This window comes from Anomaloglossus baeobatrachus, chromosome 1 (assembly GCF_048569485.1).
Source record: "Anomaloglossus baeobatrachus isolate aAnoBae1 chromosome 1, aAnoBae1.hap1, whole genome shotgun sequence".
NCBI lineage: Eukaryota > Metazoa > Chordata > Amphibia > Anura > Aromobatidae > Anomaloglossus > Anomaloglossus baeobatrachus.
Genome location: NC_134353.1, coordinates 479,996,383 through 480,021,592, shown reverse-complemented (window position 1 = coordinate 480,021,592; position 25,210 = coordinate 479,996,383). Strand labels below are relative to the sequence as shown.

The window sequence follows — 25,210 nt, the reverse complement described above, 5'->3', positions numbered from 1 at the left end:
AATTACATCACTCCGGAGAGTGTCTGAGCTTGCAGCGCTGTCATGCAAAGCCCCCTTCCTGGTGTTTCACCAGGATAAGGTGGTTCTGCGTCCGGTTCCGGAATTTCTCCCTAAGGTGGTATCTACTTTTCATCTCAATCAGGATATCTCCTTACCTTCATTTTGCCCTAATCCAATTCACCAATGTGAAAAGGATTTGCACTCTTTGGATCTGGTGAGAGCACTCCGGCTCTACGTGTCTCGCACGGCGCCCCTGCGTCGTTCAGATGCGCTATTTGTCCTTGTCGCTGGCCAGCGTAAGGGTTCGCAGGCTTCCAATTCAACCTTGGCTCGGTGGATCAGGGAACCGATTCTTGAAGCCTACTGTTCTTCTGGGCTTCCGCTTCCTTCAGGGCTGAAAGCCCATTCTACCAGAGCCGTGGGTGCGTCCTGGGCATTGCGGCACAGGGCTACGGCTCAGCAGGTGTGTCAGGCAGCGACGTGGTCTAGTCTGCACACTTTCACGAAGCACTATCAAGTGCATACCTATGCTTCGGCAGACGCCAGTCTAGGTAGGCGAGTCCTTCAGGCGGCGGTTGCCCACCTGTAAGAGGGCCGTTTCGGCTCTTTTTATTGAGGTATTCTTTTACCCACCCAGGGACTGCTTTTGGACGTCCCAATTGTCTGGGTCTCCCAATGGAGCGACAAAGAAGAAGGGAATTTTGTTTACTTACCGTAAATTCCTTTTCTTCTAGCTCCTATTGGGAGACCCAGCACCCGCCCCTGTTCCCTTCGGGCTGTTTGTTCTTTTGTGTACACATGTTGTTCATGTTGAATTGTTCTTTTGGTTCATGGTTCAGTTCTCCGAACATCCTTCGGATTGAATTTACCCTAGACCAATTTATAAGTTTTCTCCTTCCTGCTTTTGCACCAAAACTGAGGAGCCCGTGATCCACGGGAGGGTGTATAGGCAGAGGGGAGGGGTTACACTTTTTAAAGTGTAATACTTTGTGTGGCCTCCGGAGGCAGAAGCTATACACCCAATTGTCTGGGTCTCCCAATAGGAGCTAGAAGAAAAGGAATTTACGGTAAGTAAACAAAATTCCCTTCATTTTCAAGAAAATTTACAGAACTTATTTTTCTAGGGACCTCTTTGGTTTTGAAGTTACTTCAAGGGACCTATAGCTTAGAAAACCCCCAAACGGACACCATTTTAATAACCGCACCCCTCAGCATATTCACAACTGCTGGCAGGTAGTTTAACCCTTCCTGTGCATTTAAGAAATTTAATGCAAAATGGCATGACAGGAATGAAAAAAATATTTTTAACTCCTAAATGTTGCTAATTTCGGAACAGACCACTAAAACCACAAGACTCAAAGGCCATAATTTAGACTTGAATTGCTATGGTAACCACACAATCATCAGTCAGGACCACACAATCATCATCTGAGAATGCGGATTGGGTTAACGAAGGAGGCCCCCTACACCATTAACCATCTAGATGAGGTAGTCACTATTTAGAGCAGCATCTAAGGGGTTACTTGGCCATGGTCAGTGACAACACCCATTTTCACCCATTTGGGGGATGCTATTCTCTTATAACTCACGTCAGTAAAAAGATGTATTGCAGGTCACTAATGGGTTAAAATAAATGCTCAGTTTGTTTGCTTTTTACTTATTGTACGTTTTCCAGTCTTGAAATATTCTCCTTAGTCTGTGAAACCCAAAATGTAGCTTTATAAAAAAAAAATCATACCAGCAGCATACATTTTAGTGGCTGAGAAATTTGCCTCCACATGCAAATGAGGACTCTGATGGATTCAGTGCACCATTAGGCAATGTACCTGCGGATTTTGCCGTGGAAAACCCGCAGATTTATCTGTATTTTCTAGATAAATCCGCAGGTTTGCACAAGTACATACACTTCCCATGTTATCCTATGGGATTTGGGGAGTGCTGTATCAATGGTGCGGCTGCAGAATATGCTGCGGATTTCCCGCAGCCTGACGTAACTGCATGTCAATTATTCATGTGGAAATATCTGCGGATGTCCCACCTCTCCACTATGGAGATACAGGATGGGATTTCTGCAGGAATTCTACACAAAATCAGGACTGTTTCCACAGGTTTACCGCAACTACTCTGCAGACATACCGCAGCAATGGATAGCTGCGGATTCCAGGGAGCAGCTGCGGTAAACCTGCCGACAAATCTGCGGCAAAGTCCGCGGGTGCGTTGTCCCGTGGGCACATGGCCTTACACTCTTCAATTTTCTTATCAAGCACCTTCCATAGTCTTGATTCACAGCGATCACTTGCCCAGATTGAGTGCTGCCTGAACTTCCTTCACATTCCTGACTGTGCACATGGCATCCATCCTCACAGTAACAATGCAGGGATGCAGATTAAGTTCAGACAGGCCTGCTCTGGGCAGGTGAATGCTGATGATCAGGGAAAGTGCTCAATATGCAAATTTGAGGCTGTAACTGGGCCCTCATTTGCATATGAAATGTTGATTTTTCTATCACTAAAGCATTATAATGTATACTGCTGGTATATTTTTATAGCAGCTAAATAACCTATATAAATATTTAGGCAGGTTAATTTGCATTTTGGGAATGATACTTTGTTAACAAGACCGATGTTTTAGTAGTATTTTTATTGTAGAGCAGTATTTTGACCTGTTTTCTGTCTTAGCTCCATCATTTGGTGAGTGACGAGATCTGCTTAAAAGTGGTGGAGCTGTACCTGAGTGAGAAAAAGAGGGGAGCGGCTGGAGGCAGCCTGATTACTCAGTGTGTCCGAACATCCAAGGAGACCAGTTACCAGTGGAAAGCAGAGCACTGTATGGCAGATGAGAACTGCTTCAAGGTAATTACATTTGTCTTTCAGGCTGCAATTTTTCAAAACCCATAATTTGAGAAAACTATCTTGCACAGTTATCGGGAACACTATGTATCTTGACTACCTCATGTGCTTTTCTGTGAAGTGTCTTAAAGGGAACCTGTCATGTGGAAAACTGGTATTATCCTGCAAATATTGGGTTAATCTGCAGGTCAATAGCATTCTAAACACAGCCGGCTCCTGCTCAATGAACCCCGCTGCTGGGAGGAAATTAACTTTAATCTCCCAACAGCATTCCTGTTTCAATCATGGGGGAGGCGCGGTGCCTGTGAGATTCAGTCACTGCTCTGTGTATGGAGAACGGAGGCGGTAATTATGCCCGCTGCACTGACAGCAGGTTCTAATACAGAGCGAGCTGTCAGTGTGGGGTGTGCGGTTACAGCCGACGTTCTCCATTCACAAAGTGACTGAACCTGTGACAGCATCTCCCTCATGACTGAAACCTGAACACTGCCAGGTCGATTAAAGTTTATTTCCTCCCAGCAATAGGGTTTAATGTGCACGTGCTGGGCAGGTTCAGAAAGCTATTACTCTGCAGGTTAACTCTCTATCTGCAGGCTAATAGCATTTCTCCACATGACCGCTTCCCTTTAAAGAGAAACAAGACTTTTTATCTTAAATGTTTGACAGCTGTGAGATTCACTTATGGCATAAACAGAATAGACCCCAATTCATTAATACTGGTGTTCTGCAACAGTATTCTTAATAAACTTGGCCGCTAGACTTAAATGCATGTACTTCATTAAAGCAGCACTCCAGGTGGATTTTTTTTTTTTTTTTTTTTTTTTTTTTTTTTTTTTTTTTTTTTTTTGTAACCCTGGAGTGTAGTTTTAAGAGGTGCACGCTACTTAATGAATTCCAGTGGAAATGTACTCCACTCAGGGACTTCAGTACATTTCTGGAGTAAGTTACGCCACTAACCTGGTAATGGATTTGACAGGGGTGTAAACATGCCCCATCCCGCTCAAGTTACAATCAAACTGGTGTAACTGGTTGGGACTGGCTTGAAAATGGCAAAAATAATTGGGGTTGTGGGAAAAAAAAATAGTGCAGTTTATTAAGGTGTTTTACACTAGATTTTTGGTGTAAAGACTTAAACGAATCTGCTCAATATTGCTATGACAGAAATGTCTAAAATGGGTGTTCCCCTTTAGAGAACACCCATCACCTCTGTCACGAACCACCGGGGAGGGGTCAGTCAGAAATCCCCCGCGCTGGCTACCAGTACGTCACAATCGGGGGGTAACAAGTGGGGGTCACCCCTCCTTTATACCTCCCGACCGACAGACAGAGCACGTGATGCGCTCTCTAGCGCCCCTCTTATAGTCAGGCCAATTATGGAATTGCCCGACAATAAGCAAGGAGGCCGCTATACTACTTATGCCGATTATTGAAGGGTCCCCGGTGAGAGTAGGGTATATATTCCCCCGACCTCCGCGGGCGGAATATATAAAATCTCCCCGAATCTCACTGGCCTCCCCACAATAATCCTTGGCACAAACTCGCTGCCACCAACCGCTTCACGGTAACTATTAGCCGAACACACAGACGTGGGATTCAAGATCGAGATAACAGAACAGCCCAAGATTAATTATATAATTTAATCAGCCTAAAGCACACTAGAAACTACAATATATACAATAGGGGATCTACAGAATATACATATGTCAGAGTACAGTTACAGATAAAGCATGGGTTACAAACAGGCATACACAGTTCCAGCAGTTACCTTGTGCGTCTGGCCACAGGGGGGCGCTGTAGACCAGGTTTCTAGGATCCTTCCCACAGATGTTTCCTACACGTGACCCCCAGCGAAAGAACCCTGGAAAATGGCCGAAGTAGGGTTATCAACCTGGGCAAATCCAGGTCCCCTCCTACCTTAGTGACCTCACAGGGAAGCACTGCCACTCCCCCTGCATAGAGTCAGAGTAATATCCCAAAAGGGGCTATTACCTGCAACTCCGGACTGGGAGGTCCGATCGGGATGGTTCTGGTGCCATCAGATCCGCCCGGGTCCCCTCTGCATTTTGAGTCCACGCACGACTCATTTACCGCACTCCTACTAGCAGTTCTCTATATCTCGCCGCCCCAGGGTGCCATATACACTCCGAGGATATGCCCAGATTCGGCTCGAAGTCCCGATTTTAACGATGTAGGGGGTGTATGGCTGAGACGCACGGTAATATCATAACTGGGTATGATATTACGGAGCCAGCAGTATGCTCTCCTGGGGTGATTAGTTTCCTTTTGGTTTTGCCAGGTCACTGTCCACTTTCTTTGATGAGCGGACACAGCTCCCAGGGGCTCTTCCTCTCTCTCTTTGTTTTAGAGGCCTGAGGGAACACTAATCTCTATATCAGAGGAGATGGCTGTTAAAGGTGTAAGTGGAACACAGACCAGTTCCTTTGACACCTATCTGCTAAACAAACCGTTTATCCCTGTGGTAAATTTTCTGATTGAAGGAGTTGTGTGAAGGAAAGGGGGGGTGACACCAGGAGAGGGCTTCCTGACATAACTTGAATATCATGATTTATCGTCATATCTCCGGATTTACCTCACAACCTCTATAAAAAAAAAGTCTTAAAAGGTGACCAAGAAATAAAACCTTTCACTTTTGCTAACCATATACAGAATAGGTAACTCTAGATTTGGTTGGCTCACTGTTGATGCCATTGTATAGGAGGGTTTTCTGGTATGCAGCATGTAAACATTGGAAATGTATGCTTCAGTATTACATTTATTTGTTATATAATATTCAGTAAGATGGAATCCTGTGGATTACTCTGACCAATATTATTCAACGAGGCAGAGCAGGTCGGACCGAGGACAAATCGCAGCATGCTGCAATTGGTAGCAGGTCTCTGATCTCGCGTACCCAAACAAGTCTATTGGTGCATGCGAAAGTGCAGTCCAGTATACACAAACGCAATGGAGAGACTAATCTCCCTCCGTCCTTCTCCGCACCTGTCTTCCACAGTGAATGACACTCTGATCACGATCACAGCAGAGTTTTAGCCGAAAGTCATGAGCATATTGCTAATGTTCTCACATTTGAAGCTATAGACTAGTTTGACCCTGGCCTTAGTCTCCTATTAAAGCTTAATTGGGTATTCCCATCCCCAAGACAGTGTCCCAATGGTGGGGCGTAGCGATGTAGCATGGCAAGCGGCCACACTGGGACCGAGCTCCTATCATCATGAGATAAAGCCTGCTGTAAACTGGCTGTTCTGCCTCAGCCGGGCCTGCCAACACACTCCCAGTAACCAATGCCAGAGGATTCTTCTTTCTATCTCCCCGCTGCTGTGGGATTACATCAAAGGGCCCGACGGTGCCAAATTTAGCGCAGATGAGAAGGTAAGTCCAGTGAGGAGTGCCCAGAAATACAGGCCCTGCGTTCTCAACCCATGCACTTGTGGCCTGTTCCGCCAGTCTTTTTCACTCATTACGCTCCCCCCTACGCCCTTTTACCTGGCCTCATAGCTTTTTTGGACCCTTCAGAGGGAGGAGACCCTACTTTAATCCCTCACAAGCAAAAATAACCTGCAGGGGGTTCTGGAGGGGGAGCTCCCTCCCCCTTGCTGGGAAAGTGGTGGGCTAGCTTTCCTTTTTGTAGGGCACTAAAGTCAGAGCATCTTTCGCAACAAACCCTTGTTGTTGCACAGCTCTGCAACACTTCAAATCAAAGGGAGAGGGGATCGTTTACTGTGCTTCTACACCTGCATTACTTGGTCTCTGTATGCACAATGTGTCCTGCCAAATATTCCAGTGCAGCTGACAAGGTTAAGGTCGGTTTCACACATCCGGCTTTTTGCCGTTTTGCCGGATCCGGCGCTCTCCCGTACAGATAATACAGTACAATGACAGCGCTATAACTTACGGGTCACATGCGCCGGTCACATGACAGCATGTGACCGGCGCTTGTTGCTCTGTCATTGTACTGTATTAACTGTACGGGAGAGCGCCGGATCCGGCAAAATGGCAAAAAGCCGGATGTGTGAAACCGGCCTAAGGAGTTTGCCAGGGGGAATCCCGTGGACGCAGCACAGGCCTTAACCCCTTCATGACCGGCCAATTTTTTTTTTATTTTTTTTTCTCTTTCTTCCGAGTGCCGTAACTTCATTATTTATCTGCCAGTCTTGCCATATGAGGGCTTGTTTTCTGTGGGACGAGTTGTACTTTTAAATGAAACCATGTTTTATAATATAGTGTACTGGAAACGTCAAAAAAATGCAAAGTGCGGAAAAATTTCAAAGTGTGGTTGCACGATTGTTTTTGGGATATTTTATTCAGTGTTCACTATATTGTAAAACTGAAGTGTCTGTGTGATGCCTCAGGTTGGTACGAGTTTGTAGACACCAAACATGTATAGGTATAGGTTTACTTTTAGCTAAGGAGTTAAAAAAAAAAAAAAAAAAATTCAGAAGTTTGTCCAAAAAAAAGTGGCTCACTTTTCTTCATCGTTCCTTATGGGAGACCCAGACCATGGGTGTATAGCTTCTGCCTCCGGAGGACACACAAAGTACTACACTCAAACGTGTAGCTCCTCCCTCCTAGCATATACACCCCCTGGTAGCCAGTCCTAGCCAGTTTCAATGCTTTGTGTTCAGGAGGTCACACACACACATGCATTCTCTGATTTTTTATTTTTTGGATTTCAAAGATTTGGAAGAAAAGCGGGTCCAGTCTGGACTCCCGGCATGTCCCTTCTCACCCCACTGTGTCGGCGGTGCTGTTAAGGTTGATTTCTTTGTCGCTCCATTGGGAGACCCAGACAATTGGGTGTATAGCTTCTGCCTCCGGAGGCCACACAAAGCACCACACTTTAAAAAGTGTAACCCCTCCCCTCTGCCTATACACCCTCCCGTGCATCACAGGCCCATCAGTTTTTTGCTTTGTGTTGAAGGAGGCACACATTCACGCAAGCTCCACATTTTAGTCAGCAGCAGCTGCTGACTTTATCGGATGGAAGAAAAGAGGGCCCCTAACAGGGCTCCCGGCATGCTCCCTTCTCACCCCACTCTGGTCGGCGGTGCTGTTAAGGTTGAGGTACCCATTGCGGGTACAAAGGCTGGAGCCACATGCCGTTATCCTTCCCCCATCCCTTAGGGGCTCTGGGTGAAGTGGGATCCTAACCGGTCACTATGCACTGGGACCGGGCTCCCTCCGCAGCCCCTGGGGGAATCTGACGGACAGGAGACCGGGTATCATCAGGGACAGGCCCTGCTCCTCTGAGGTACTCTGTGTCCCCTTGGGGACGGCGCATAGAGCGCCTGTGTAACGGACGCTGCAGCAGCTGCTGGGTGTTTTGTGTCGCCGGGAATACCGCGCCGACCGCGCTTGTTTGCCGGCCGCGTTACTAAATTTAGTCCCCGGCTTTTGCGGCCTAGTACCGCATACTCCCGCCCCCGGGCCTGCCAGTCAGGGGTAAGGGCGGGACGCTAGACTGGACGTCAGCGGTGAGGGCTGGAGCATACTTAGGAATCCTCCTCCCCCCTCACTGAGCACTGTGGGGCACCAGATTCCCGCACTTTCCGAGGCACGCCCACGGCTCCCTCCTCCTCTCAGAATGCTGGCAGCCATTGCTATCAGCACTTCTGCCGGTGGAGAACTTCAGACCGAGCTCCACAGCTCTGGGAGGCCCAGGCAGGGAATCTGGTGGACACACAACCGCTGAGGGCGGTCGGTAAGCCGCACCGGTTACTAGGTGCTGGCCCCCCTGGGTGCCGAAGTGTGTATATATATATATCCTTATATTGTATACATTTACTCTGTTCGGCCGCATTATTTGCTTTTGGCTATATACCCTCACTGATTGCTCTAAGAGGAGACAACAGCATGTCGTCCGCAAAAAGCAAGGGTGCCAAGGCACAGGCTTATTTTGCAACCTGTACCTCTTGTGCGGCTATGTTACCTGCAGGTTCCACCTACCCTCATTGTGTGCAATGCTCGGTCCCTGTGACACTCACTCAGCCGGAGCCTCAGCCACTGGTGGGACCCTCGGCCCAGGTAGAACCACCGGCTACCACTGTCCAGGTGGCAGGGACAGAGTTTGCAGTGTTGGCTGAGAAACTTTGAGTCACTTTCTCAATCCATGGCTCAGTCTATGGATAGATGGTCTGCTAAGATACTTGAAGCTTTGCAGTCCAGACCGGTAACACAGGCCCCGGGCACTGTTGAATCATTGCCCCCAGGCCCCCCTCGGTCGGCGCAGCAAAGTGCTCCTGGGGTGACTCCTAGGTCCCACGGTGAGGACTCCGACACGGACCGCAGTCCCAGACCGGCTAAGCGGGCTCGCTGGGAGCTTTCCTCGACTTCATCACACTGCTCAGGGTCTCAGCATGAGGACTCTCTGGAGGATGAAGCGGATGTGGCAGATCAGGGCTCTGATCCTGACGCTGCTCTCAATCTTGATACACCTGAAGGGGACGCCACAGTAAATGACCTTATAGCGTCCATCAACCAGGTGCTAGAACTTTCTCCTCCAACTCCTCCGATTGAGGAGTCCGCTTCTCAGCAGGAGAAATTCCAATTTAGGTTTCCCAAACGTACACGGAGTGCGTTTTTCGATCACTCCAACTTCAGAGATACAGTCCAGAAACACCGAGCTTTTCCGGACAAGCGCTTTACTAAGCGCCTTAATGACACACGTTACCCCTTCCCCACTGACGTAGTTAAGGGTTGGGCTCAGTGTCCCAAGGTGGATCATCCAGTCTCTAGACTGGCGGCTAGATCCATAGTAGCAGTGGCAGATGGTTCATCGCTCAAGGATGCCACTGACAGGCAAATAGAGCTCCTGATGAAATCCATCTATGAAGCCATAGGCGCGTCTTTTGCTCCGGCATTCGCAGCCGTATGGGCACTCCAAGCTATCTCAGCTTGTCTGTCTGAGATTAATGCAGTCACACGTGCCTCTACTCCGCAGGTTGTGTCTTTAACCTCTCAGGCGTCGGCTTTTTCGTCCTACGCCATGAACGCCGTCCTGGACTCTGCGAGCCGTACAGCGGTAGCATCCGCCAATTCAGTGGCAGTCCGCAGGGCCATGTGGCTACGCGAATGGAAGGCAGACTCTGCTTCCAAGAAGTTCTTAACCGGTTTGCCATTTTCTGGCGACCGTCTGTTTGGCGAGCAATTGGATGAAATCATTAAACAATCCAAGGGAAAGGACTCGTCCTTACCCCAGTCCAAACCAAACAGACCTCAGCAACGGAAGATACAACCGAGGTTTCGGTCCTTTCGGCCCTCAGCCAGGTCTCACAATTCTCCACGTCCAACAGGCCACAGAAGGGCCAGAGGAACTCTGATTCATGGCGGTCTAAGTCACGTCCTAAAAAGACCGCCGGAGGAACCGCCCCCAAGGCAGCCTCCTCATGACTTTCGGCCTCCCCAAACCGCATCCTCGGTCGGTGGCAGGCTCTCCCGCTTTTGCGACGCCTGGTTGCCACATGTCCAAGACCGATGGGTGAGAGACATTCTGTCTCACGGTTACAGGATAGAGCTCAGCTCTCGTCCTCCGACTCGTTTCTTCAGAACATCTCCGCCCCCCCGAGCGAGCCGATGCTCTTTTTCAGGCGGTGAGCACTCTGAAGGCAGAAGGAGTGGTGATCCCTGTTCCCCTTCAAGAATGTGGTCACGGTTTTTACTCCAACTTGTTTGTGGTGCCAAAAAAGGACGGATCATTCCGTCCTGTTCTGGACCTCAAACTGCTCAACAGACACGTGAAAACCAGACGGTTCCGGATGGAATCTCTCCGCTCCGTCATCGCCTCGATGTCACAAGGAGACTTCCTAGCATCAATCGACATCAGGGATGCTTATCTCCACGTGCCGATTGCACCTGAGCATCAGCGCTTCCTGCGTTTCGCCATCGGAGACGAACACCTTCAGTTCGTGGCACTGCCTTTCGGCCTGGCGACAGCCCCACGGGTCTTCACCAAGGTCATGGCAACAGTGGTGGCAGTCCTACACTCTCAGGGACACTCGGTGATCCCTTACTTAGACGATCTTCTAGTCAGGGCACCCTCCCGGGTGGCATGCCAACACAGCCTGAACACTGCTCTGGAGACTCTCCAGAGGTTCGGGTGGATCATCAATTTCCCAAAGTCAAAATTGACACCGACCCAATCGCTAACTTACCTCGGGATGGAGTTTCATACTCTCTCAGCGATAGTGAAGCTCCCGCTGGACAAACAGCGTTCACTACAGACAGGGGTGCAATCTCTCCTTCGAGCCCAGTCACACCCCTTGAGGCGCCTCATGCACTTCCTAGGGAAGATGGTGGCAGCAATGGAGGCAGTTCCATTTGCGCAGTTTCATCTGCGTCCACTCCAATGGGACATTCTCCGCAAATGGGACAGGAGGTCGACGTCCCTCGACAGAAACGTCTCTCTTTCCCGGGCAGCCAAAGCCTCTCTTCAGTGGTGGCTTCTTCCCACTTCTGTCGAAAGGAAAATCCTTCCTGCCCCCATCCTGGGCTGTGGTCACGACGGACGCGAGTCTGTCAGGGTGGGGAGCGGTCTTCCTCCACCACAGGGCTCAGGGAACCTGGACTCAGCCAGAGTCCTCCCTTCAGATCAATGTTCTGGAGATAAGGGCAGTGTATCTTGCCTTAAAGGCGTTCCAGCTGTGGCTGGAAGGCAGGCAGATCCGAATTCAGTCGGACAACGCCACGGCGGTGGCGTACATCAACCACCAAGGCGGCAAACGCAGTCGTCAAGCCTTCCAAGAAGTTCGGCGGATTCTGCTGTGGGTGGAAGCCACAGCCTCCACCATCTCTGCAGTTCACATCCCGGGCGTAGAAAACTGGGAAGCAGACTTTCTCAGTCGCCATGGCATGGACGCAGGGGAATGGTCTCTTCACCCGGACGTGTTTCAAGAGATCTGTTGCCGCTGGGGAATGCCGGACGTCGACCTAATGGCGTCCCGGCACAACAACAAGGTCCCGGCATTCATGGCACGGTCTCAAGATCACAGAGCTCTGGCGGCAGACGCATTAGTTCAGGATTGGTCGCAGTTTCGACTGCCTTATGTATTTCCCCCTCTGGCACTGCTGCCCAGAGTGTTACGCAAGATCAGGTCCGACTGCCGCCGCGCCATCCTCATCGCCCCAGACTGGCCGAGGAGGTCGTGGTACCCGGATCTGTGGCATCTCACGGTGGGTCAACCGTGGGCACTACCAGACCGACCAGACTTGCTGTCTCAAGGGCCGTTTTTCCATCTGAATTCTGTGGCCCTCAACCTGACTGTGTGGCCATTGAGTCCTGGATCCTAGCGTCTTCAGGGTTATCTCAAGAGGTCATTGCCACTATGAGACAGGCCAGGAAACCAACGTCCGCCAAGATCTACCACAGGACGTGGAGGATCTTCTTATCCTGGTGCTCTGATCAGGGTTTTACTCCCTGGCCGTTTGCCTTGCCCACTTTTCTGTCTTTCCTTCAATCCGGAATGGACAAGGGTTTGTCTCTCGGCTCTCTCAAGGGACAGGTATCGGCGCTTTCCGTGTTTTTTCAAAAGTGTCTAGCCAGGCTTCCGCAGGTACGCACGTTCCTGCAGGGGGTTTGCCACATAGTCCCACCTTACAAGCGTCCGCTAGAACCCTGGGATCTTAACAGGGTGCTAACTGCTCTTCAGAAACCACCTTTCGAGCCGATGAGGGATGTTTCTCTTTCACGCCTTTCGCAGAAGGTGGTCTTCCTAGTGGCAGTCACATCACTTCGGAGAGTGTCTGAGCTAGCAGCGCTGTCATGCAAAGCCCCCTTCCTGGTGTTTCACCAGGATAAGGTGGTTCTGCGTCCGGTCCCGGACTTTCTCCCTAAGGTGGTATCCCCTTTTCATCTCAATCAGGATATCTCCTTACCTTCTTTTTGTCCCAATCCAGTTCACCAATGTGAAAAGGATTTGCACTTGTTAGATCTCGTGAGAGCACTCCGACTCTACATTTCTCGTACGGCGCCCCTGCGCCGTTCTGATGCGCTCTTTGTCCTCGTCGCTGGCCAGCGTAAGGGGTCGCAGGCTTCCAAGTCAACCTTGGCTCGGTGGATCAAGGAACCGATTCTTGAAGCCTACAGTTCTTCTGGGCTTCCGATTCCTTCAGGGCTGAAAGCCCATTCTACCAGAGCCGTGGGTGCGTCCTGGGCATTGCGGCACCAGGCTACGGCTCAGCAGGTGTGTCAGGCGGCTACCTTGTCGAGTCTGCACACTTTCACGAAACACTATCAGGTGCATGCCTATGCTTCGGCAGATGCCAGCCTAGGTAGGAGAGTCCTTCAGGCGGCGGTTGCCCACCTGTAGGAGGGGGCCGTTTTACGGCTCTTTTTATCGAGGTATTCTTTTACCCACCCAGGGACTGCTTTTGGACATCCCAATTGTCTGGGTCTCCCAATGGAGCGACAAAGGAGGGAATTTTGTTTACTTACCGTAAATTCCTTTTCTTCTAGCTCCTATTGGGAGACCCAGCACCCACCCCTGTTCCCTTCGGGCTGTTGTTCTTTTGTGTACACATGTTGTTCATGTTGAATTGTTCTTTGGTTCATGGTTTTGTTCTCCGAACATCCTTCGGATTGAGTTTACCTTAGACCAATTTATAAGTTTCCTCCTTCCTGCTTTGGCACCAAAACTGATGGGCCCGTGATGCACGGGAGGGTGTATAGGCAGAGGGGAGGGGTTACACTTTTTAAAGTGTGGTGCTTTGTGTGGCCTCCGGAGGCAGAAGCTATACACCCAATTGTCTGGGTCTCCCAATAGGAGCTAGAAGAAAAGGAATTTACGGTAAGTAAACAAAATTCCCTTCTTTCCAAGGCTGGAGCCTTCACATGCCGCGCTCCTTCACCATCCCCTGGGGCTCTGGCTTGAAGTGGGAGCCAACACGGTTCTCACTGCTTTGCAGGAGACCGGTCTCCATCCGCAGCCCTTTCAGGATTCTGCCGGACGGAGGGCTCACCTCCCAGGGACCTGGCACCTGCGTCTCACAAGCTAAGTACTGAGACGTTTTTACCACAGAAGGTGGTCTTTCCAGGGGTCCCTTGTACTTTATTTATTGGGGAGAGTGTGTTTTATGATTGTGGTAACATTTCCGGCCGGTTCTCCAGTTTTCACTGGAGAACCGCGCCGATGGTGCCTGCACGCATGTTTAAATCTAGGCCCCGGCTTCGCCTGAGGCCTAGTTTCGGTTTTCACTGCCCTTGCATGTCAGTCATGCAGAGGGACAGTGCGGCTCCGCCCAGCGGCTGTTCAGCACAGGGAACGGATACTCCTCATTGAGGAAAAATTCCCTCCCCTGTCTACATCATTTGCCCGCTCTCAGAGTAGGCCCCGCCCCCTCTCCTCGCTCCGGTCGACATTTTCTCAGCGTTCTCAGTGTCTGCATAGGCACAGAGATACCACATTGTGACAAATGGGGGCCTGGGCTGGGGGACTGGAGGGCACAGAAATGTATGTTAAACGGTCTGGCAAGCCACAACCTCCGGTTGTGCAGCTGCATATATACTCTGTTTTTATACTCTGCTGGGGGTCATTCTGGACAGAGCCCCCACTTCTGCAGCATGTCTCATATCAGAGCAAGGCTGCAAGGCTGTTCTTACTATGCACTGCATGTGACTCGTACTGTCCCGAGCACATAACCACATTGTGATGCTTGCTCTAACATAGTGGTCCCTCAGCCTGGCCGGCTCCGGTGGCTGAACCCCCGGTTTGGGTAGAATCCGCTCTTTCCAGGGGAAAGCTGTCCCGGACTCTGCTGAGCATGCATTAGCCCCCTTCTCAGGGCGCTTCTGCTGCTACGGCTCGCTCAGCAAAGCTCACATGGTCTCAGACCCCGTCCTCCTAAAACGGAGACGCAGGGTCCCCTGTCCTTCCCCGTCCCGCAGCTCTGATTCACGAGCTTACTCTCTGGACGGGGAGGATGTCTTTACTAGGGGCTCGGACACTACTTCATGTACCATTGATCTGTCCGAAGGTGATGCAGATGCTAATGATTTGATTGCGTCCATTATATTTGTACTGGACCTCCATCCGCCTGTATCAGGGGAGCATCCCCCTCTGGCAGAAAGGCATCAGTATACCTTAAAGAGAACAAGGAGTGTGTTCCTTAACCACTCCAGTTTTCAGCCCACTGTGACCAAGCCCAGAGCCTGTACTGACAGACGCTCCCCAAGCGTGGTTCTGATGACTGTTTTCCCCTTCCACCAGAGGTGGTCAAGGAGTGGGCTCATTCACCACGGGTGGTCCCTCCGGTGTCTAGACTTTCAGCCCGGATAGTTGTATCAGTGGCTGACGGCACCTCTCTAAGGATCCCACTGTACATTAATCCTGTACTGGACCTCAATCCGCCAGAGTTTACCTTGCCTAAGAGAACAAGGAGTGTGTTCCTTAACCACTCCAGTTTTCAGGCCACTGTGACCAAGCCCAGGGTCTGCTCTGACAAACGCTTCTCAAAGCGTGGTTCTGATGACAGTTTTCCCTTTCCACCAGTGGTGGTCAATGAGTGGGCTCATTCACCAAAGGTGGCTCAGTCCGGACCGTTGTATCAGTGGCTGATGGCTCCTCACTTAAGGTTTTGCTGTCCGCCAGGTTGGCCTTTCTGGCCAAATCTGTATGGAGGCGGCAGGAGCCTTGTTCTCCTCAGCTTTTGCAGCAGTGCGGGCTTTCAAAGCCATCTCTGCTTCTCTAGAGGAGATGCATTCCCTCACAGGGACTCTAGCCCGAAATGGTTGCCTTAACTTCCAGACTTCAGTCTTTTCATCCTATGCCATGTCTGCCATGCTGGAGACTCTCACCACACTGCGGTGGCCTCGGCTAATTTCCTCGCTATCCGCAGGCTCCTGTGGCTTCGGAAGTGGAAGGCAGATGCTTCTAAAGAAGTTCCTTGCTGGACTCCCTTTTGTTGGGACCAGACTATTCGGGAACAACAGGATGAAATTATTAAGGAAGCTCTTGGCGGGAAGAGTTCTTCCATGCCAAACCTGTCCAGGGCAGGAATCAGTCGAGGTTTCGTCGTTCCTCCATCTGATCGTTCTCTAAGCCCTCGGCCTCGTCCACTAGCTCAGCCAAGGATCGTAAACCCAAATGGCGCACGAAGCCGCGTCTTCAGAAACCGCAGGAGATGCTGCTACTAAGTCAGCCTCCTCCGGGCTATCTGGCCACGCCAGCAACGTCCTTGGTCGGTGGCAGGCTCTCGCACTTTGGCGAGGTATGGTTTTAACACGTCTCCGATCAGTGGGTGCGGGATACCATCTCCCACGGCTACAGGATAGAATTCTATCCAGCCCGCCAAACAGATTTTTTCTGTCAACTCCCCCCTGCTCCAAGGCCGCCGCCTTCTCACAGGCCGTGGCATTCTTGCAGGCCAATGGAGTAATTGTACCGGTTCCCGACTGGGAACGGTTCTGAGATTTCTGCTTAAATCTATTCCTAGTCCCCGAAGAGGGCGGTGCCTTCCGACCTGGATCTCAAGCTTCTCAAGCATGTTCAGGTGCGGCATTTTCGTATGGAGTCTCGGCGATCAATCAATGACCCAAGGAGATTCCCTAGCATCCATCGATATCGGAGATGCCTATCTGCATGTGCCAATCGCAGTTTCACACCAGCGTTGGCTACGTTTTACAATCTGAGTGGTCCAATTCGTGGCTCTTCCCTTGGGGTTAGCCACGGCCCCTCGAGTATTCTCAAGGTCGGGGCAGCTGTGATTGCGATCCTGCACCTCTAGGGGTTGGCAGTGATCCTTTTGCCCTGGACGGCCTTCTAGTCTGGGCTTCATCCAGTGCAGACTGTTAGCGGAGTGCCTCGCTCACTCTCGCCACTCTAACCAATTCGGGTGGCTTGTCATTCTGTCCAAGTCCGCTCTAACTTCGACCCAGAAGTTCACGTACCCAGGGACGCAATTCGAGACTCTGTCGGCACTTGTGAAGCTGCCCTTCGTCAAACAGCAGTCCCTCCGCTGGCGGTCGACGTCGTTCCATCAGGCACCTAATACAGGTGCTGGATCAGATGGTGGCGTCAATGGAAGCGATTCCCTTGCCCAGTTCCACCTGCGTCCTCTGCGGCTGGATATTTTCCGCTGTTGGAACAAGCGGACTTCCTCCTTTCACGGGGTGGTGGCTTCGCCACAGACCAGGGGCTCGTTTCAGTGGTGGCTTCGGCCCCTCTGTCTCAGGGACGCTTCTTTCTGGCCCCGTCCCGGGTGATCCTCACCAGGATGCTAGTCTATCCGGCTGGGGAGCAGTATATCTCCACCATGGAGTGCAGGGCACTTGGACTCTGTCCGAATCAGCCCTCTGGATCAATGTGCTGGTAATCAGAGCTGTGTTTCTAGCTCTCTAAGCCTTTCACATCTGTTGGCGGCCAGGCACATTTTGAGTCCAGTCAGACAACGCGACAGCGTTTGCCTACATCAACTTCCAGGGTGGGACACTAAGCCGCCTGGCAATGTTGGAGGCTCAACGCATTCTTCAGTGGACGAAGGACTCCTAGTCCACCATATTCGCAGCCCACATCCCAGACGTGGAAAACTGTGAGGCAGATTATCTCAGCCGTCAAACCGTGGCTCCACGATCCTCAGGTTTCTGCGGCAGACGCACTGGTTCAAGTTTGGTCCCAGCTTCGTCTGTCTTACGTGTTTCACCCTCTAGCTCTTGCCCAGAGTCCTGCGCAAGATCAGAAAGGAGGGCCGTCGGGTCATTCTCATACGACTGACCCAGGCAAGCTTGGTACCCTGACCTGCTCCATCTGTCCGTAGAGGTGCCATGGCATCTCCCGGACTGTCCAGACCTTCTCTCACGAGGTCCGTCTTTCCGCCAGAACCCTGCGGCTCTCAGATTGACGGCGTGGCTTTTGAGTCCTGGATCTTGACGACTTCTGGTATCCCTCCTGAAGTCATCTCCACTATGACTCGAGCTCCGAAGTATCCTTTGGCCTTTTTGGCCTTGCCGACCCTCCTGTCCCTTCTACAGTCCGGTCTGCAGCTAGGACTATCCCTCAATTCCCTTAAGGGACAGGTCTCGGCTCTGTCAGTGTTGTGCCAGCGGCGTATCGCCCGGCTGACTCAGGTGCGCTCCTTCATGCAGGGCGCATCTCACATCATTCCGCCTTACCGGCGGCCTTTGGAGCCCTGGGACCTTAATCCGGTCCTCACGGCTTCCGGAAACCCCCCTTTGAGCCTCTTAGGGAGGTTTCTTTGTTTCGTCTTTCACAGAAAGTGGCCTTTCTAGTGGCCATAATTTCCCTCAAGAGAGTCTCTGTTTTGGCTGCACTCTCTTCGGAGTCACCCCCTTTTTTGGTTTTTCATCAAGACAAGGTGGTTCTCCGTCCGACTCAGGACTTTCTCCCTAAGGTGGTTGCTGCTTCCACCTTAACCGGGACATTTTCCCTGCCTTCCTTTTGTCCGGCTCCTGTTCATCGCTTTGAAAAGGCGTTGCATACTCTGGATCTGGTGCGGGCGCTCCGGATCTGTGTCTCGCACCGCTGTTCTTAGGCGGTGCACCTCTCTTTTGTGCTGACCACTGGTCAGCGTAAGGGCCTCTCGGCATCTAAGCCGACCCTGGCTCGTTGGATTAGGTCGGCCATTTCCGATACCTACCAGTGTATTCAAGTGCTTTCCCCGCCGGGGATCAAGGCACACTTGACCAGAGCTGTCGGTGCCTCTTAGGCTTTCACGCCCAGGCTGCGGCTCAGCAGGTCTGTCAGACTGCCACTTGGATTAGTCTGCATACTTTTTCGAAGCACTACCAAGTGCATGCTCATGCTTCGGCAGATGCGAGCTTGGGCAGACGCATCCTTTCAGGCGGCTGTCGCCCATTTGTGAAGTTAGGTTTCGCCTACTACTCAGTTTTTCTGTTTATTCCCACCCATGGACTGCTTTAGAACGTCCCATGGTCTGGGTTTGCCATAAGGAACGATGAAGAAAAAGAGAATTTTGTTACTTACCGTAAATTCTTTTTCTTATAGTTCCGACATGGGAGACCCAGCACCCTCCCTATTGCCTGTTGGCAGGTTTCTTGTTCCGTGTGTTTTCACCGGCTGTTGTTGTTGTAGACAGAGGGTCCGGTTGTTCCGGGTTTTGCTCTCTCTACTTGTGGGTGGATGTCCTCCTTCAGCTTTTGCACTAAACTGGCTAGGACTGGCTACCAGGGGGTGTATATGCTAGGAGGGAGGAGCTACACGTTTGAGTGTAGTACTTTGTGTGTCCTCCGGAGGCAGAAGCTATACACCCATGGTCTGGGTCTCCCATGTCGGAACTATAAGAAAAAGAATTTACGGTAAGTAACAAAATTCTCTTTTTTGCTCTATTTTCCGGGATATGGGGCTCAATGGTGGCTTATTTTTTTGTCTCAAGCTGATGTTTTTAATGGTACTATTTTTGCGCAAATGCTATGTTTTGATCGACTGTTATTGCATTTTGCGCAAAATTTATGACCAAAAAAATATTTAATTTTAGGGTTTGGAATTTTTCTGCCACTAAGCCGTTTACCGATCAGATTGATTTTATATGTTGATCGGGTGTTTCTGAACACTGCGATACCAAATGTGTGTTTTGGGGTTTTTGTTTTTTATTAAAACTTTTTAATTTTCAATGGGGGGGGGTTATTTTAACTTTTTTTATGTTTGTTTGTTTGTTTTTGTTTTTTTTGTTTTTTGTTTGTTTTTTTTAAACTTTATTTTTACTTTTACTAGTCTCCCTAGGGCCCTATATGGATCAGCAGTCTGATCGCTCATTCATTTCTCCTGATCAGAGCATCAAAGCGGTGCTGCTCTGATCAGCAGAAATGCTCCGTTCTAGTAACAGGCGACACTATGTTGGCTGTAACAAACTAAATCATGATAGCGACAGTCATCACATGAACCTGTACTACCTTGACATCCATAGACTCCCCATGATCGTGTCACAGGGCCTCTGATGGTGGTGAGAAAAGGCACGTTCCCTGCTGCAGCCGGTGGTGATCACCCCCTTCATGATTTAGGACGAATAGTTACGTCCTCGGTCGTTAAGGGCGGAACACCCCCCAATACAGTTAAAAGCACGGATGAGTGCAAGAATCAGTTCCCTGGCAGTGATGAGCAGGAGGAGGGTGACCTAACTTTAAAACATGTCTCTGACCAGTTAATTCAGGACATATCCCTATCCCAAGGCCTCATTGACTGGAAAAATAGGAGGTACAATCTGAGGTGGACTTCTCCATCAGGATCTACAAGCTTTGAGAATCTGCATCACTGAGGCAGAAACCAGAATATCCCATCTTAAAGATACGGTGGCTTCTATGACCTCCAAATTAACCAATGTGGCGGGGTCAATGAATGCTTGGCAACAAAAGGCAGATGGCCTTGAAAATAGAATGCACCAAAATAATATCCGTGTTATTGGTCTCTCAGAACGCTCAGAGGTACAGCAGCCTGAGCACTCCCTGTAAGATTGGCTGGCTAAAGACTACCCTTCTAAATTATTTTATTTTGACATTTGTAGTGGAAAGGGCCCAAAGGTTTTCCCACACAGCCTCTTCCTCTGGGGTCAGCCCCCAGACCATTTCCTGGCAAGGCTCCTTAACTGTAAGGACAGAGACATGGCTTTTGCGTTTGGCCAGGCAGAATGACCCACTTAAATTTGACAATGCTACAGTCTCCATCTTCCCTGATTTTTCTTTGTGTACATTCAGAAACAAAGAGCCCGGATCCTGAAAGTTACAAAGTCCCTTGGAGAATGGAACATCTTGTATTCATTGGTCTATCGTGCCCATCTCCGAATCATCCGTGAGGGCAAATCGTTGTTTTGGGGTTTTGTTCCACCCCGGATGAGGCTGCAGAATGGCTTCAGTTGTACCCAAAATGTGGGGGGAGTGACATTACTACTTTTGTTAGCTTCTCTGCCTTGAATAGTCATATTTGTTCGTTGAGACGGGAGAGTTGGAACTGCTTTTCTCCCATAATGTCTCTTCCTTTTCTTCATACAGCCGAGATACGCTAGTAAAGAGTTCTTTCTTATTGCAGGGGCTATAACATCTATGCAACATAGCTGGAGAAAGACAGACATGAACCGCACATCAAAAAATCATACTTTAATCTAATGCCGCTAGGCAAAAGTTCATATACCTGAATATGAGGTTCTTGGTGTACTGTTCTAAACAAACTAAGTGACGCCCACTGCCAGGTCATGGCGACCCTTTGAGTGGATCACTAACTTATTTGAAGCCTTACAGGTGCAGTGCCACGTGACAAGTACTGCCGCAGCGACAGTGCACCAACAGGGCAGGTGACCTTGCGCCTCACAACACCCATGCTGCAAGGCTGAACAACCCCCCCCCCCCCTCCCCAAGACTCCTGGTCACACTGCCCCACCAACACAAAACCACTACAGCAATGGCCGCCACAGAGCACAAGCACCCTGTGAAAGATGCTGGACAACTCGCCTTCCACAAACTTTTTATTTTTATTTTTTTCTCTCCAGCTATGTTGCTATAACATCTATAGCTAAAACTAGTATCAGTGTCGGAATCTCCTTTTTGATTTAACATCAAGAGCAATTAGACACTGCTCTCATTTTTTTCGATGTCCATTTATAAGTTTTTCCTATGGTTTACTCTTAAATTGCTTTTTATTTTTTTTATATTCTGCCAGTAACCGTGGTGCTAACCCCTTTCTTTTACAGAATGCGGTGTGGAGCTGGGAATGCTGGTGAACTAACTGAACTTGAGATCCAGCTATATATGAGGTGGTTGGGGGCGGCGGTAGAGCGTCCAGCATATGGTACCTTTCATGATGTGTTCTGACCTTTAAATGCTTGGTGTGGAATGTTAGAGGCCTTAAATCCCCCAGTAAAAGTCATTTTTCTCACAAATCGGGCAACATAAACCTCATATAGTGGTCTTGGTGGATACGCACTTGACCAGAGACTCAGCTAAATGTATATAAAGCCCTTGGGTACAGTGGGTCATACGCTTTCGTTACATGTTATTCCAGAAGAGTCTATCGGCTAATACATAAGTCACTTTGCTGGGACCTTAGTCGCTTGTAGGGACCCAGAGGGGATGTTTTGTATTAGTCTACACCACCATTAACACTCAGGAATAAATACACCCACACACTTCTCACCTCCCCAACACTTATGTTCTGTGTATGGGAGACTTCAATCTAGTTATAGACAGCGACTTGGACAGATTTTGCTTAGACACCATCCCCTCTGATGTGGCTTCACCCCATACCAGGTTATCAGTCTATATGAATGGCAATGGTTGGTTGGGTCTTTAGAGATTGCACCACCCAGGGGTGTCGGAATACAGGTGCCACTCCTCTACCAAGCGCTCACTCTCCCGCCTTGATTACATATTTGGGTTTAGTAGTCTTGCCTTGAGGGTTGAAGATAGAGAACATGGTAATAGGGGAATTTCAGATCATAGCCTTGTGATACTGTCTCTCTCAAATTCAGCCAGTCGGCATATAGACCAATATGGAAATTGAATGCATTCTGGTTGAAGTTGATCGGATCTAATGGTAGAATCCCTGAACAGCTAGACTGGTTCATAACTGCTCACGTGAAGCCTCGTCACAGTAACCTCTTCTGGGGTATCCGTAAAACCTACCAACGAGGTTGTCTCATATCAACAATAACTTGCCTTAAGACAACCACCTCACAAGAGAACGATATGATTGAACTACTGATAAATGAGGCGCAGAAGGTTTTTATCTCCAACCCCTCTAATGATAATAGACTGACATGGCTAAGCTCACATAGGCGGTAAACACAGCACTTGGTATCCAAGTCCAAGCGCAAGTTATTTTTTACTCGGCAATCATATTTTGAGGTGGGGAAGCAGTCCAGCTAGCTATTGACCTTTTATGGTCTGGCACCATAATTCTTCCAATACTATACTTAACCCCTTAACGACCCATGACGTACTGGGTACGTCATGGATAGTGTGCCGGTAAGCCCTGCCGCCGGCAGGCGGCCGCGATCCGCGCACATATCAGCTGTTATCAACAGCTGACATGTGTGCCTGCTAGCCGCGGGTGGAATCTCTTCCACCCGCGGCCATTAACCCCTTACATTTCGCTGCCAAAATCTGGCAGCGATATGTATATGGGCGCTGCCATGACAGTCACTTACCCTGCCCCCACCGGAAGTCACGTGACATAACGTGACTTTCGGTGGTTGCCATGGTAGCACAGGGTCATGTGATGACGCCTGTAGCTAACATGACTCCCTTCCTCTCAATGCCGGAATACAGCCGGCATTGAAAGTAAAGCAGCAAATCTGCAGTTCTCAGCTCTGTAGCTGAGATCTGCAGATAGTGCAGAGCGATCGGATTGCTGATCGCTATAGCCCCCTAGGGGGACTAGTAAAATAAAAAAAAGTAAAAAAAAGTTTTAAAAAATTAAAAAAAATAAAAAAAACCTAAGTTCAAATCACCCCCCTTTCACCCCATTGAAAATTAAAGGGTTAAAAAAATACAAAATACACACATTTAGTATCGCCACGTTCAGAAATGCCCGATCTATCAAAATATAAAATCAATGAATCTGATCAGTAAACGGCGTAGCGGCAAAAAAAAAATTCCAAACGCCAAATTATGTTTTTTGGTCGCCGCAAATTTTGCGCAAAATGCAATAACAGGCCATCAAAACGTAGCATCTGCGCAAAAATGGTACAGTTAAAAACGTCAGCTCGAGACGTAAAAAATAAGCCATCACTGAGCCTCAGATCCTGAAAAATGAGAACGCAACGGGTTTTGGAAAATGGCGCAAAATGTGTGCCACGTTTTTTGGACAAGCTTGTGAATTTTTAACCCCTTAGATACAGGTAAACCTATACATGTTTGGTGTCTACAAACTCACGCTGACCTGAGGCATCACATAGATATCTCAGTTTTACCATATAGTGAACACAGTGAATAAAATATCCCAAAAACTATTGTACGATCACACTTTTTTTTGCAATTTTTCCACACTTGGAATTTTTTTGCCGTTTTCCAGTACACTATATGGTAAAACTTATGGTTTCATTTAAAAGTACAACTCGTCCTGCAAAAAACAAGCCCTCATATGGCAAGATTGATGGAAAAATAAAAAAGTTACGCCTCTCGGAAGAAGGGGAGAAAAAAAACGCAAAAACTGAAAGTGCCCGGGGGCTGAAGGGGTTAAAATTCGAAGGTCTTATGGTTATGTAATCACTTCCCCGACTGCTATCCTTCAGTGCTTCCACGAGTATTATAGTTCATTGTATAACTCCACGAGTGAGGCGACTATCACGGAATGCTTGGTGTATTTAACGGATTTAGATTTCCTGAGGTTGACTGCTGCTCAGCAATTCTTTCTAGATGCCGAAATTACTCTGGAATATAAATTAGCTTTGTGATAGCTTATTTGGCTACAGACAAGGCTGATTGGTAAATGTAGATTACACATTTTTCACACAAATTTTAACTAAACGATCAGACGGGCTTTATGCCAGGGGAAAGCACATCCATTAATATTAGCATTCAGTCTGTTGTCCAATTCAGCTCCACCGTAAAAGGTAATGGGCTTTTGCCTTGCTGGATATAACCAAGGCATTTGACTCATTGGAGTGAAAAAAATTTAATGGCCTGCCTTCAAAACTTTGGATTTGGTCCCAGATTTTGTAATTTGTTGAAATGCTATACTGGGCTTCTAAGGCACGAGTGGTGATTAATGGCATCTCATCTGAGCCATCTTTGCTGGAGAGGGGGACTCTGCAAGGATGCCCTTTATCGCTGGCTTTTTTTGCCCTGGCCATTGAAGCTCTTGCAATTAAGATGCGTTCCAATCAATTGATACAAATTACAAACCGCATGAATCCCATTGGCTATATGCTTATATTTATGGATGATGTGAAGCAGTCTTTGCCTCGGGTTCTCAGTCATTGATGACTTTAGTAAATACTCTGGGTTGGGCATTACTTGGGATAAGTGCACTCTGATGTGTCTCTCTCATTTCTCCACAATCCATCTGGAAGCGCTATCTCCGTTTTCTTTGGTTGCTTTAAATACCTGTGAATAATTATACAGAAGGATAGTAAAAATGACCTTCAATCAAATGTCTATCCTCTATTGCAATTAACTAAACCTAAATTTTCATTGTTGAGCAAGCTACAGTTATCCGTTCCTGGTCACAAAAAATTAATAAAAGATATTAAAAATTAAAGGTGACCACCTTACAAAGAGCTGAGCAAATGGTTATTACACACACATGCAGGTCCGCTTAAGGCAATACGTGCTTGGATGCCTGGCTTCTTTCTGCCTAACTCAGAGTCACTTAGCTTGCACAGCGGAGGCGGACTGTCTACTTTGTTTTCTAGAAATGGATAAATTGGGTACACAGAGGTTACTGCCT

General features: G+C 49.0%; 1 protein-coding gene across 1 annotated transcript in view; it reads left to right on the top strand.

The window, feature by feature from the left end:
* Positions 1 to 25,210, top strand: part of SIN3B (SIN3 transcription regulator family member B) — a 190,492-nt gene that overhangs the window by 129,962 nt on the left and 35,320 nt on the right. The window contains 1 exon segment of the mRNA XM_075315003.1: positions 2,679 to 2,852. Within this exon segment, the coding sequence (XP_075171118.1) occupies positions 2,679 to 2,852 (174 nt within the window).